General features: G+C 32.4%; 1 protein-coding gene across 4 annotated transcripts in view; it reads left to right on the top strand.

Moving 5' to 3' along the window:
- The window catches only part of LOC143244137 (dipeptidyl peptidase 4-like), a 334,696-nt gene extending 319,232 nt beyond the window's left edge, over positions 1-15,464 (top strand). For all 4 annotated transcript variants that reach the window (XM_076488283.1, XM_076488272.1, XM_076488297.1 and 1 more), the window contains 3 exons: positions 6,179-6,316; positions 8,422-8,495; positions 10,244-15,464. In XM_076488283.1, coding sequence (XP_076344398.1) covers positions 6,179-6,316; positions 8,422-8,495; positions 10,244-10,396 — 365 coding nt within the window. In that variant the 3' untranslated portion in view covers positions 10,397-15,464. The remainder of the gene's footprint in view (positions 1-6,178; positions 6,317-8,421; positions 8,496-10,243) is intronic.
- The last annotated feature ends 346 nt before the right edge of the window (positions 15,465-15,810 follow it).

Here is a 15,810-nt window from a genome sequence, read left to right as displayed (position 1 = left end):
AAGTAAACAGAAAGAGGTGTTTGTTCGTTGTTTTTTTTGTGAAAAAAAGAGAATGATTGGGTATTGATAATTTAAAACGAAAGCTATTTTACAAAAAAAAAAGAAACCAAGAAACTTTCACGAATTAAATTAAAACTTAAATGAAGAAATAGATGATCAAGTAAAAAAAATATTTATTGAAATTATAAAAGGTGGCGTTGTCGATGAAAAGATAAATTAAACCAATAAGTTTCCGTTGTAAAAGTTCGCATGGTTTATCAAAATTGATAAGAATGTACCGTTGTAAAAGTTCGCATGGTTTATCAAAATTGATAAGAATGTACGGTTGTAAAAGTTCGCATGGTTTATTAAAATTGATCCGAATGGCTACCCTATCAATCCCATAATTTATGACATCAGAACTTTCAGCCAATGGTTATCTGGTGTTTTGGGATCTTGTAAGTCTCTTCTTAAGAACAGACTTATTGTAAGCAACTATCTTGTCTTCCACAAATTTAAGAAAGACTTGGTTATTGGGATCTGAAGCTGAGTTTAATACAAAATCGTTGTATACTACTACATGGTTACATAAAATTCAGTGATGTCGAGAAAACCCACTTGTAGAGAAAATATATATATGTAAAAACGGCTCGTTTGGGTTGAGAACATTTTGTATGTAGAGGAGCGAACAATGCTTCGACCTTCTTCGGTCATCGTCAGGCTCATTCTACGTAAAAAAAATTCTCAACCCAAACGAGCCGTTTTTACACATGTATAAAATAATTCAGTTAAGTACAGATTTAGATTGAGTTTGTTCTAGATTTAATCAATGAAGTTTACAACTCTGAAATTATATTTTAAATTTAATAACCGACAGAGCAGCAATAGGATAGAATCTGTCACCTACTTTAACTAATTTATTTTTGTGTTCATGAAAATTGAAGTACCACAGATAAGAAAATTACACTTTTATTTCTGGAGAAAAGGAGTATATAAACCAGTGATTGTAGCTTGTTTCATAAAGAAAGTTTGAATATGAAAATAGTTCTATTAAAAATGATTTTCAGATATCAATTATTAATATGTAATTCTTAGGCAATTCTTAGTTAAAAAATTAACTAACCACAACTGTCTGCTTGTTTCATTTTCAAATCTGTATTGAAAATTAAAAGTTTTTGTTTGTTTGTTTTTTACGAAGTAAGAGATCGAATTGATAAATTACACCATAATTTTGTTTTCATTAAAATCTACACAATGCATACGATTCTAACTTCCATTTACACATATTATAGTTTCGTTCTTTTTTTGAAATCTTACACATTTGCGTAAGAGTTCTGTTTCAGTTTTCTTCATTAGAGCTCGAGATGAATAGTCGTCTACAACATCCGTTTAGGTGTTTAGTGTCAAGTAATGACTATCTTATCTTATCCCTAAAAATATTGTGTTTTATGGCAAATTTCAAATCACATTCATTAAATCAATGCAAAGTATTCCTAACATTAAATTTATCAGATAATTTCCTGAACACTAAAGATCGTTTTCTGTCTGATAATCCAAATATTTTTTTTATCTTATGAATGAACATTGAAACTATAAATGAGTATTTCAATTTTTGGCATGTGGGGGCCACTATCTGAATTTACCAGTTTTATACTGTATAAAATTTATTTCATTAGAGTAAAGAAATCAGTAATATACCGTACTGGCCCTATTATAAAGCGATATCGAATATAAGACTATCTCCATTCTGAGAAACAATTGGAAAGAAAACATTGAGTGTCACAACGTCCTTTTCTAGATACACAAAATCAGTACTACAACTGAACAGCCTGCAAGTGAATTAGTTGCAAGTATTAGCGATTATCTCCAGCGAACATCTAATGTGCATGCTTAGATGGATGCTACCTGTCCATTCAGGAATGTGACAGGCTAGAGTAAGGGAAAGGGACCTATGTGCGGCCATGATTTTACAGCCTAATTATTAATTGAAAAAAAATCGTCTTATAATCGGGTCAATACGATATAGTTACCTCTCCACATCTTGTGTTAAAAATGTCAGCGACAAAAATGTATTTAAATATTTTAGCGAGACAAATGTTTTTCTGTTATTATGCTGCCACACTAAGAATCATGTCATCCAAAGAAGCAAAAAATGTTACTTTTCTGCTTTTATTTTGACGAGTCTTTAAACTATGCTATAATTCAGCAGTTCTAAAAAAATGAATAACTATTGCACATTAAACACCTCATATTTTTGATAGAGCCGTGAGCAAATTCAACAAAATGAATGTTGACTAAAAATTACAATTAAAATCAACACTTACTAAAAATGATAAGAAAATAAACGTGTATTTATCATATATTTATCGTATCAACTTGTTTGACAATTTAAAACACGTAACAAAAATCCTATTATCATTTACAGATCATAAAATTGTATTCGCAAAATAGGTTGTATGAGTATTAACACTTGAATTAAAATAAAGTACAGAACGACGTTTAGACCTTCTTATGTCATCTTCAGGTTAACCTTTTAACACCCATACCATCGGTCTTGGGAATCCATTTTTATTTCAAGTGGGTGGCCCGGAATGGCCAAACGTGTTAAGGCGTGCGACTCGTAATCTGAGGGTCGCGGGTTCGCATCCCGGTCGCGCCAAACATGCTCGCCCTTTCAGCCGTGGGGCGTTATAATGTGACGGTCAATCCCACTATTCGTTGGTAAAAGAGTAGCCCAAGAGTTGGCGGTGGGTGGTGATGACTAGTTGCCTTCCCTCTAGTCTTACACTGCTAAATTAGGGACGGCCAGCACAGATAGCCCTCGAGTAGCTTTATGCGAAATTCCAAAACAAACAATTCAAGTGGGTTTCTTGTCATCACGAAAGGCAACAAAATTAGTCAAATGTTAAATAAATATTATGAAGAAAGCAGACATCTATAAAGTTCAATATGAATGAGGTCAAGCATACATTGGTTAAACTAGAAGAAACTTAAGATTTAGATTAAATGAACTTAAGAAAAATGTTATAAACGAAATTAAAACTCCGCATAAGTGAGAAAAAAAATGGTTATTTTGGTCCAACCAAATAATATGAATGTTAGAAATATTATAGAAATAATGCAACACGACAAAAACAACTTTTGATGACAAGGATGAAACTTCCACCACTAACCAAGACTGACTGTTCTGAAACCTGAGGTGCAACAACATCAACAGATATCATTTTTGCCACCAAGTCTACACAGACCAAGCCACACGCAAGAAGAAATTCCAAACAAGCTCAACCACATCTGCTGCCAAACTTCAGCAAACGAATTTCCTCGGTGACTCTGCCCCAACATGCCTATACCCATCTGTCCCACACTACCTGAATGCCTCTATCACCTTGACTCAACCTACTAATTAACTTCTAGCGTGAGCTATCCTGTTGCTATCATAAGAGTATAAACATTGTCATTGTAATGGGGAAAAATATATAGTACATTTAGACGGTTTTACAGTACTGGATGAATGAACGATTTTTATGTTTTACATACAAGCTCAGTTCATTTATTCATCGTGACTTGTTTGTTTGTTTGATTGTTTGTTTTGGAATTTCGCACAAAGCTACTCGAGGGCTATCTGTGCTAGCCGTCCCTAATTTAGCAGTGTAAGACTAGAGGGAAGGCAGCTAGTCATCACCACCAACCGCCAACTCTTGGGCTACTCTTTTACCAACAAATAGTGGGATTGACCGTTACATTATAACGCCCCCACGGCTGAAAGGGCGAGCATGTTTGGCGCGACCGGGATGCGAACACACGACCCTCAGACTACGAGTCGCACGCCTTAACACGCTTGGCCATGCTGGGCCCTCCATCGTGACTTTCAGAGTTAAAAGACATCATGGACTGCTCCACGCGTTACCTACAGGATACGTACAGAAATTAAAGAAAAATTGTCAGAACTGAAGATGATTTCATTATATGTATTTATAAATGTTCTTTAAATGCACCAGAAGGTAATATTCTTACCGATTACATAGAAAACGGAAATTTATTAAACACCTTATTGAAAAAATTGATAGTCGAGAAAGCTTCGGTTAAACAGAAAAGAAATTCGCTTATAGAAAAAAGAAGGTTTGTGTCATGACTTGGAGCTCCCACACTTTCATTACTTAGTGCCTTGACAGATGGAGCTCCCACACTTTCATTACTTAGTGACAGAATGTGCTATCGGAAAACCTGTTGGAATTTAAACATAGCGAACGCACAAAATGAAGGATTATTGTTTTTGAATAACAGCCTAATGCTTATAAAAGACCAATGAATGAAATATTAAACTCCATATATTACGTAATCTTTATGATCGTTCAAAATGACACTTTACCCATTAGAGTCAAACGAAACTGTCTGCTCATAAAGAATTAAATATCGTTGACAATGTCCCTTAGAACTATGAAAAGAAAGCTGGATGGAAAATCACTAATATATATTATTCAAGTTAAAGTCCAAGATGGAGTCGTGACTACCGAAACTTTAAAAACAACTCATAAAAGACTTGTTTCTAAACCAAACTTTTATACGACTAAGACCAATATAAAAATATGGCAACGATCAACCAGCCTCGTTTGGATAAGAGAAAGTCATCATAACACTTCACTTTTATCATCTGTAACACCAGAGTATTTCATTATCTCCATCCAGCCATCTGTGACACACATTACGATTACCAGGTGGAAAATGGCTTATCATATTATTTTGGAAGCCAGTGATACTAGGACCGTGGATTGTAGGGCGTATTAAGCAGTCTGTTCCATTTAACTATCCCATTTATGGAGAAAAGAACCTTAGTTGTAGGAAAACAACAAAATTGTTCGGTCTGGCATAAATTCATCAGATGTCATAAAGAAAAATTTGTTTTAGAAAACAACAATCAATGCTAAATGGCTCAACTTGTCAAGATGTTCGACTCTTCAATTTAATATTTTAAAAAAATACCTAATGTCTCTGTGTTCAAAAATATTAAGCCAAGAAGCAGAGGATATTTACTTCATACTTTTACAACAAATAATTATGAACCTCCTTCTTCAGTGCACAAAGTCTGAACTAAATATTTATTTCTCTCACAGAGACTGTGATGGAGAAGAGTCAGTGGAGCGAGTGTTATACTTTGGCTTCAGTGGCTGATAGAGGACCTGACCCACTGAATTTGATATATCAGGATCAGGAGATGAGTACTCTGATCTGACACAATCATATCTTTATGTAAAATTAAAAATTCTCAAACTAGATGAAACAGGCATAAAAAAACGAAGGTAGCTTTTCTCCTGTTAGTTTCAACCGTTTATTCATTCTCAATTTTACCAACTGTTTGTGTACCTGAACAACAAGCTCACTTCTTGGTCTTAAAACCTTTATGTAGAAACTTTACTTTAAAAATACAATCACACAAAAATGTAACCAAGAACACTTCAAATAGTGCAATCATCGCTACTAATTACTGGTGCGATTTCCTATGTACTTCACGTAGAACAAGTTACTTTACCCAGTTATTATGGCCAGTTTTTCATACTGAACTGTTAGAGGAAAAAGCATAAAACTGTTTAGTATGGTGGAATATGTAGATCCCAGAGATAAAGAGGTCTGTAATCACAAATTGGTGAATTAAGGGTTCAAGCAAATGGATTGTGATAGATTCTTTATATCTGTGAGTTTCGTGGTTGTTACGAAGAATTCTTTTACAGATATTTCATTGCTACTTACAAAATAAGCTGACTAAAATGCATGCAAGAGTTAATGAAGCTTTTGAAGGAATATCCAAACATTAAACATCTTTTGTTTCAAGGCAATAAAAAAACTGTTATGCCACAATGTAAATACACATACATTAGAAATCATCACGTTTTTCATTCATAAAGTGGGAAAATTGCCATATCTGCTTTGAAAATTCTACTTCAAAACCTGACTACAATCTCCTTAAAGAGGGCTTCATGCTGAATCAAAGGAAACAACAAAAAATCTTCCCAACTGCCAAGAGTTTCAGTTTAATTTGGTGATAGTTGCTGAGCCCGCTATTTTATACATGTTGTTCTCAAATAATCCAACTTTGGCGTTTCGCTAAGCAGTAATTTGGAAACTTGTAATTTTACTGTCGCGTTTCCCTAACAAACAGTAAGGAACTCAACATAAGGTGCAGTGTGTTCATTCTGTATTTCAGATTCTGTGTATACTGAGCGATACATGCAGTCTCCTTCTCCTGATCAGAACTTCCTGGCTTACGAAAAGTCAAGCTTAGTGAAGAAGGCAGCCAATCTCAAAGGAAAGAAATTCTTACTAATACATGGTTCAAACGATGGTAAGCTGTTCATATAATTTACCTGGGAGTTTTATTCTAATCTGTGTGCCTTAACAACTTTAACATTTCGGTCAATTACCTTCACAAGGTTCATAGGACAGACACTATGGTGTTCATGTATATGTGTTTTTAGTTATTAAGTAGAAGTATATGTCAGGAACTTAGAACAAAGTGGTTAATTAAAATGTGTGTGACACTGTCTCTTGAGTCGTACTTGCTAATGGAGCAACTTGTGTTTCTGACTGAACAGAAAGTCAGTTCATCTGGAAGAAAAATTTAAAACAAACTCACCTTACTTTATTAAGTAAAAAAAATTTAAAACAAACTCACCTTACTTTATTAAGTAAAAAAAATTTAAAACAAACTCACGATACTTTATTAAGTAAGAAAAATTTAAAACAAACTCACGATACTTTATTAAGTAACAAAAACTTTAAACAAACTCACGATACTTTATTAAGCAAGAAAAATTTAAAACAAACTCACGATACTGTATTAAGTAAGAAAAATTTAAAACAAACTCACGTAAGTAAAAAAATTTTAAACAAACTCACGATACTTTATTAAGTAAGAAAAATTTTAAACAAACTCACGATACTTTATTAAGTAAGAAAAATTTTAAACAAACTCACGATACTTTATTAAGTAAGAAAAATTTTAAACAAACTCACGATACTTTATTAAGTAAGAAATATTTAAAACAAACTCACGATACTTTATTAAGTAAGAAAAAATTTAAACAAACTCACGATACTTTATTAAGTACTTTAAACAAAAGATACTTTATTAAGCAAGAAAAATTTAAAACAAACTCACGATACTGTATTAAGTAAGAAAAATTTAAAACAAACTCACGATACTTTATTAAGTAAAAAAAATTTTAAACAAACTCACGATACTTTATTAAGTAAGAAAAATTTTAAACAAACTCACGATACTTTATTAAGTAAGAAAAATTTTAAACAAACTCGCGATACTTTATTAAGTAAGAAACATTTTAAACAAACTCACGATACTTTATTAAGTAAGAAAAATTTTAAACAAACTCACGATACTTTATTAAGAAAGAAAAATTTTAAACAAACTCGCGATACTTTATTAAGTAAGAAACATTTTAAACAAACTCGCGATACTTTATTAAGTAAGAAACATTTTAAACAAACTCGCGATACTTTATTAAGTAAGAAACATTTTAAACAAACTCACGATACTTTATTAAGTAAGAAACATTTTAAACAAACTCACGATACTTTATTAAGTATATTAATGTTGATTTGTAGTAAGTGAGTTGTTGCTCTTCTTTTAAGATGTAAAAATGATCAATCAGTGTTCAAAGTTTGGAGCACAAGTAGCAAGTACGAATGATCAGTTATTGTTAGTATTCAAAGTTTGGAGCACAAATAGTGTTCAAATTTTGGAGCACAAATAGCAGGTAAGAAAGATTATTTATTGTTAGTGTTCAAAGTTTGGAGCACAAATAGCAGGTAAGCATGATCACTTATTTGTAACAAAAAAAAAAACAGTAGGTACGAATAAGCAGTTATTGTTAGTATTAAGTTTTAAGCATATGAAAGGCAGGCTATTTAAATTTGGGAATATAAGTATTATGTAAGAATTATCAGTAATTGTTGCTGTTTAAGTATAAAGGATATTGCCGTGTTAAGTTCTTAAAATGCTTGAATTAAATATGTTGCTTGAAATCTTTGAAATTCAGTTAAGAGTTGGAGAGTTTTTGACGTTTTTAAGCCATTTTAAAAGTTTTAGTGTTAAGTACACGGGAAAAGGCGACAACTTCCTGTTATAAAAATAACACAAGTGTAAAGGGGATGATGTTTGTTTTTACATTCACAGCAATAAGCATAATAGTGTACAGTGCTTTAAATGTGGGTTTGATCTCTGGAATGTACACAGTGCAAAATGTAACTCAATTTTTACCTACAGTTAATTTCATATAATGTCAATTTTAATGAGTTTATGTCGAGTTTATTGCTACATAAAAACAATACTATTAAACATAAAAAAATGAAATGAAAAGTTAATTATTTTACCACTATCGTAATAAATGTTTTACGGAAAGCTTGTAATTAATAGTAAATATTTCTTAGACAAGGTTCACCTTCAGCAATCCATGATATTGATTAAAGCATTGACTGACGCAGGAGTTCTTTTCCAAACTCAAGTAAGTCACATTTTCTTGTTATTACCAAAGGTTCCGTTCAATTATGTTTAAAATATAATTTCGGAGCATTAACGTTTTGATTACTGTCCAATATAATAAACTTTTGGTGAATAAAAACATTGTCTCATAATTATATTTCATGGTTCAGTATTAGTTCGATAAGCCTAGTGGCTTTCCATCCCTTATATCACAAGTATAAAACAAACAGATATTTAGAAGTTACAATTTAGCAGTTTAATATGGGACATGGTGATGGTTATGTTTCTTCAAAGTTTATTTTGACACAGCGTCTTTTATTTTTATTTTATTTTACTTCACCCAGTTTTAACTGATTTTACCGATTCTAAAGTATAAAAACAATACTGGATTCATTTCTATGAATATCTTTTTTATACATAGGCCTAATTATTCGTTATTCAAGTTATTGGTGGATAATGTTCTGTTAAAACAATTATCTCAAAATTAAGTTCTAGAAAGTTCTGCCATACTCTAGAACTATAATTTAGAAAGTTGGGATGATACATCATCAAGTTCAAAATAACATCATAAAGGATTATACAAATAAACGCTTGTTTCAAGAATAAAATCATTGATATTAATTTCGAGTATAACTGAAGTGTTATTGAATATAATATCAATATGGTCTATATAAAACATCTTGAAATGTTTGTCAGACTTGAGAGGATATGATATTCGTGGATATATAATTTCACAGGTTGTAAAACATATTCCAACAAATGTGGCAAACATAAATGCTATAAAAATAACTGAAAATAACATTTTACCACTGAAGCATAATATTAGTTGTTCTTTTCATGAATCATTTGTAAGTGGTCACGTTTATCCATCACTTAACTTCACGTTACTTTTGTTTGAGATAAAATTACTTAAGCAACGACATATCAGCTGACATGGCCTCATACTTTCAGGTCATTTAAGGTCAAGACAAGTACAAATTTCTTACTTTTATAACTGGTGATCTTAAATTAGTATTGGTATTAAATCAGTATATCTTAAATCAATATTGGGCTAAGCGTGGCTTAGATGTTTGCATGTCGAACTGAAAATCTGAGTTTTAGCTCGAGCCATGATACACTGTTCCATACGTTCTGCACTTTCATTTATGATGACGTTATAACCACAACAGTTAACCAAAATACTTGGTTATTACTGTAGAATGTAGTCGAAGAGTGCTACTAAATGGCTGCTTTCTATCCGATAAAAATTTCTAAATTAGGAACACCTATGTTTGAACTAGAAGCCTGCAACCATTCCATTCGTAATATATGTGGTGTAAAATATAATGATAAATAAAAATATTGAATATTTTCTGTCAATTTCAGTTAGGGCGTAGATTGACTATGGTTAGAACTCTGTTAGAAGATTTGTTAATACCACAAAAAAATTCCCTTAACTTATGTAGTTAGAGCGTTAGAAGAGTGACACTTAGCTTGGATATTTAGAAGTAAGGTACTGCTGACCACTGGTCAGGAGTTCAAAATTAGTGACAGCGGCAGATAACCTTATCAGATTTGCCATAAATAGCAATACACAAAAACGTTTGGTAAAATATAGCTTCGATGCAGCTATAAATACTCTTATTCCAGAGATACTCTGGATCCCAAAGTTTTTTTTCATATTTTTTTCATACTAGGGTATCTATTAACTCGAGAAACTTTTTCGATTCATATATTCTGCATATACAAGCATTATATTATGATAAACTTCTTAATCTTGGTTTCTTATAGATCTATCCAGACGAAGACCACAAATTGGCTAATGTCCCCTTGCATTTTTACCAGACTATGGAAGCTTTCTTTGACCAGTGTTTCAATATTCCTCGCAAAGGTGACATAGGACTCCAAAAAACGAGCAAAAAAGTTTTTATAGGCGGAAGGTAGTGGCAGTTTGAAATTACGTTTCATTTACGTTCACTATTTCCTGATTCTTTTGTCTACTTTTCTTTCTATTTCACTTCAGAGAAGCTGGTTCAAAACCTTTGTTGAAATATACTACTTATCTTCAACTACGCCACTGAAGGAACAACTCTGTTTTATTTACGTTTGGTAAATAATTAGCTTCGTAAACGTACCGCTAGGGTACTAGGCTGCTAATGTGCCAAATAGTGTATCAGGGAAATACAGGATTCCAATTTTGAACACCAGACTTTAAGACTTTTAACTGTTGTAATGATACCATAGTTTATATAAAGAGAGAGAAAGAGTTCAAGATATTATCTATTTCCAGAATTCCCTATTCTGAAAAAAAAGATTGTAGCAAGAAGAGATCTCTAAAGAGATATAATATCCCTAATATAAATTTACTACAATTACTCCAGACAATCGAAATTAACGAATTTCTTTTTAAAAAACAGATCTGATCAAAATAACTCTATTTTATCACGTCATTTAATGACGTAAAAACAGATATTTATAAATATTAATGTACGAAGTAAGTGTTAAAATTAAATTCAATAAAAATAATTTTGAATTATGTTTTAAAAATTGAGTGGTACCATGATATATATATTTTTGTCGTCTACCATAATAAAATGAATCTATTACGTGCAGTATCCGAGTAGAAACTGTTAATACTTATCATAATGTGTGTTTAAATTAATTTTCCCAAGCTTACAATTTTTAAATAAAAGGATGAAATAAATCATGTAGCTCGAATTATTGGTTTAACGACAACGATTTATCGACTTTTCACCCCTTTTGCTTACTAATTATTATAGGTATAAAATGATAAACACGAACTTTTAGGATCCGCAGCTTGCGTATTAAAACATGAGAAACTGTTCAATAAACTGAAGTGTCAATGCTGGATAACAGCAGCCCCCGCTAGTACAGCGGTATGTCTCCGGATTTACAACGCTAAAATCAGGGGTTCGATTCCCCGCGGTGGGCTGAGCAGATAGCCCGATGTGGCTTTGCTATAAGAAAAAGAAACACGCATGGATAACAGTTCCTGAGCACATCGGGAGTCTGCAGTAATTTTAAGTTGATCTCGACTGTCGTTTATGCGTTATGTTATTTATTGTTCAAAAAATATGTTAATATTATTTCGATGAAATTTGAGACAACCTATTGAGTGAGAAATACACATGTGACAGGATTAATGAATCAATAGTTTGTTTAGCAACAGACTTGTTAATAGCAATTAGGCCTAACTCCTTAATATTATACTTCTATTTGACTACCACTTTGTTAGAATAATTTATTTAACTGCTATGAGGGATACGTAACATAAATTTATAATGTTTACATTATAATTTTAAATACATTTACTATCATTTTGTAACGGTCTCTAAGTAATAGAACCAGGTGTAGCTTTAGAGTAAGCGTGCCGCACTGCGAATCTGAAGATTCGTGGTTCTCCTCCCATTGTTCCACCATATGGAACCGTGGTTATGTTATAAGAATGAAGACCAAGTCTCACTAAAGTAGGTCAGCAGTTGGCACCCTCCTTCTAGTATATCTAGATATTTGTGAAAATTAGTGTGTGTTTCCTTACAGCAAAGCCACATAAGGCTATCTGCTGAGCCCACCGAGTGGAATCGAACCCCTGATTTTGGCGTTGTAAATCCGGAGACTTACCGCTTTACTAGCGGGGGACCTGAAAATTACAAACGGCTAATTCAACTAATTTTACGAGAATCTCCCAAACAGACAATAACTCCAAGCAATCGCCTCGTCAGTGTGTAGTTGGATTAAAATTTCAATTAACGTTATTGTTTAAAGTTTTTTTTTGTATTTTAATAAAACTAGAAGTCATAACACTGATTGATTTACTCCTACATGTCATGAAAGTAACCAAACTGAAACAATAAATGTACTTGCACAGTTGAGCTGGACAATTTTGACTCACTTTCTAAATGAAGAAATTAGGCTGGATTTGTTTGTTTGTTCTGAATCTCGCGTAAAGCTACATGAGGGCTATCTGCGCTAGTTGTCCATAATTTAGCAATATAAGACTAGAGGGGAAGGCAGATAGTCGTCACTATCCACCGTTAACTCTTGACCTACTATTTTTCCAACGAATAGAAAGATTGGCCGTCACGTTATAACGCCCACATGGCTGAAAGAGCGACCATGATTGATGTGACGTGGATTCGAACTCGCGACTCTCTGGTTAAGAGTCAAGCGCCCTAACCACCTGGCTATGCTAGTTCAGACTGTATTTAATCAGTTGACACAAGAGCTAGTTTCATATTTCTGTTATCCTCGTTTTCTAAACAAATAAGAAACTTCCCTTTGTTACTTATTAATTTTAATGTTTTTTCTGTTGCACTTATGTATCGAAGAAAAACACAAGCACACAGCTAACTAGCCCACCAACCCAATAGATCTTGAAATTTCAATCACTTTAGTTTAATACATTTCTTTATAACTGGCTAAATACTTTCATTATTTAATAACCTCAGGGTTTGCATCCCCGTCGCGTCAAACATGCTCGCCCTTTCAGCCGGGGGGCCTTATAATGTACGGTCAATCCCACTATTCGTCGGTAAAAGAGTAGCCCAAGAGTTGGCGGTGGGTGGTGATGACTAGCTGCATTCCCTCTAGTATTACACTGCTAAATTAAGGACGGCTAGCACAGATAGCCCTCGAGTAGCTTTGTGCGAAATTCTAAAACAAACAAAACAATCATAACCTGATGTATGTTTAAAGTATTTTTATTTATATCTATTGAACAACGTAAAACTTTTCAAAACTGTTTAATTTAACACACAACTACTTATCTTAATTACCTTTTGAATTTCCAAGTTCTCATGTAATTAGTTTTACAGCAGGCCTATTCTGTTTACAACGTGCTGAAGTGTCTCGAATAGCTTTACCTTTCACATTGCATCCTATGAAAACAACCTCCCTTAAAATATAATTGTGATTTACGAGCAGTTAAGCTTGAATGTCCAAACTCCTATATATAAATATGTCTTTGAATACGTAAGGTGCTTTAGATATGAATTATTTTACATTCGCTATTGTATTTACTTTTTGTATGTTAGGTCTCTTTTATTACAACTACTAGCATCCTATTAGTGTTTCATATACACAACTATATAAAAGTAGCTTTTGTTTCTATGGAAACTCTTTAACACGTTTATAAATAAAAAAAACTGACAATTAGCTAAAGAAACTATAGCCTTACAAACAACACTTCGTAACCATGATAGTGCGTGACTAATTTATTTCAGCAACAAAAATAATATTGGTTTCAATGACGTGTGTTTTCATTAGTGTCGAATTTAATTATAATTAACATTGATTATTCATACAGATATAATAACGATGATACGTTAGAGCGTTTACCTATTAAACTGAGAGGGCGTTCAGTATCTTTCACGTGGTAGATGGAATGCGGTTAATGAATAATTGTTCCTACAATCGCAAGTTCAGTAGATTTTGTATCAACGTTTTTTGTTTTAATTTGGCGCAAAGCTACTCGAGGGCTATCTGTGCTAGCCGTCCCTAATTTAGCAGTGTAAGACTAGAGGGAAGGCAGACTAGTCATCAACACCCACCGACAACTCTTGGGCTACTCTTTAACCGACGAATAGTGGGATTAACCATCGTATTATAACGCCCCCACGGCTGAAAAGGCGAGCATGTTTGGTGCGACGGGGATTACGAGTCGCAAGCCTTAACACACCTGGCCATGCTGGACCACTGATATTTTGTATCAAAGGTAATTATTTGGGTGAGAAAAACCGGAGGTATTATGAGATTATATCGTTTAGCGAAATATACCTATGATCCCTCACAAAATTATACCAGTTCATGATAACGTTATTTGAAGAACAAAGAAAGAAACTCTGGTAGACCACAGTTTGACTAAAACTATAATAAAAACTTCTGAAACCCATATTTCACTTCATATATTAAAGTAATAGATTTTATAATGCTCATTTTAATATCCTTGAAAAGGTAAACTTCAAGCTTTTTAAAAATTGCTCTATATGTTGAACTGAAACCTGATATAATTATCAATGAACAATGCATGTAAGTGGTTTCAACTAAGTTAAAAATATACATTCCTAAGGGTGAATGTTTTTCCTGAAAGTAGTTGAACCTCATGATGAGGTTAATTACCAAGTTGATAACGTTTCAAGCTCTTCAGTCTAATGATTACAATTACGTGAAACGTCATATCAGTATTGCGATTGCCTAAAGTAGGTAACTTAATTCTGAAAGAGAAAAAATGTTATTTTTACTGTGGTAGTGTCTGCTTCTCAGACTTCAACAATGACAAATTAGGCCATCATACATAGTCTGGTTGTTTTTATTTTCTGTTACTAGGAATGCTGAAAGTTAGTTATGAAAATTATGCCTAAATTATAAATGGTTAAAATGATTTATTAATTAATATTTTCAGAACTTCAGCAAATAATTTCGTTCAAATAACTACTGTATTACTTTCTCAGTGTTTGTAAACTTCGTAATGAAAATGTGTTTCAATTTATAAGTGCATGTTTGTGTATGTATGTATGTATATATGTTCTAGTAACACTTAAATACGATTACTATGGAAAACTTTGGTGAATTATAAAACATTATTTAGGTATGGTGAATCAACATTTTTTAAAACATTATTTAGGTAGTCAGAGATAAAATAAAACATGTGAATATTTATTACCTATATACTTCCTTAAACAGAAGCTAAGCCTAAAAATAAACAGTGAAAACATTTTAAGATTATAAACTAGTTTTATAAAACTAAAGTTATCACAAATAGATAAGTTTACAATAACTAGAAATAAGCTAACTAAAAAAAACGTAGTTTCGATCATGTGTCGGATGAAGTTCAAGTATTGAACTGGTGTAAAATGTATATTTTATTTCATTAATTTATAAAGAGTTTATACTGTAGTGATACGTAAAACAGATTAGTTATACTATATCACAAAGGGTATTTCAGTAGAAAATTATATACATATATATTATGTATAAACTGATGTTTTCAATAAATTTCTATGACAATTTACGATTTTTCATGTTTTTCTTACTTTTTATTTCAAGTCAATTATTCCATAATTGCATCATGGGTTCTCGTTCTTAACTTGGATGTAGGCCTATATTGTTAAAACGTCATTCATACGTCAGCTTTATTTTAAGCCTAGCACTCCACTCTAGCAAAATAATTTTTCCTAAGTGTATAAGTAAATTTGTTTGTTTTGCTTTTAATTTCGCTCAAAGCTACTCAACGGCTATCTGCGCTAACCGTCCTTAATTTAGCAGTGAAAAACTAAAATGAAAGCAGCTAGTTATGATAATCACCTACTGCCAACTCTTGGGCTACTTTTTTTACCAAC

Source organism: Tachypleus tridentatus, chromosome 1 (assembly GCF_004210375.1).
Source record: "Tachypleus tridentatus isolate NWPU-2018 chromosome 1, ASM421037v1, whole genome shotgun sequence".
In the NCBI taxonomy this organism is placed as follows: Eukaryota; Metazoa; Arthropoda; class Merostomata; order Xiphosura; family Limulidae; genus Tachypleus; species Tachypleus tridentatus.
This window is presented reverse-complemented; position numbering and strand designations above follow the sequence as displayed.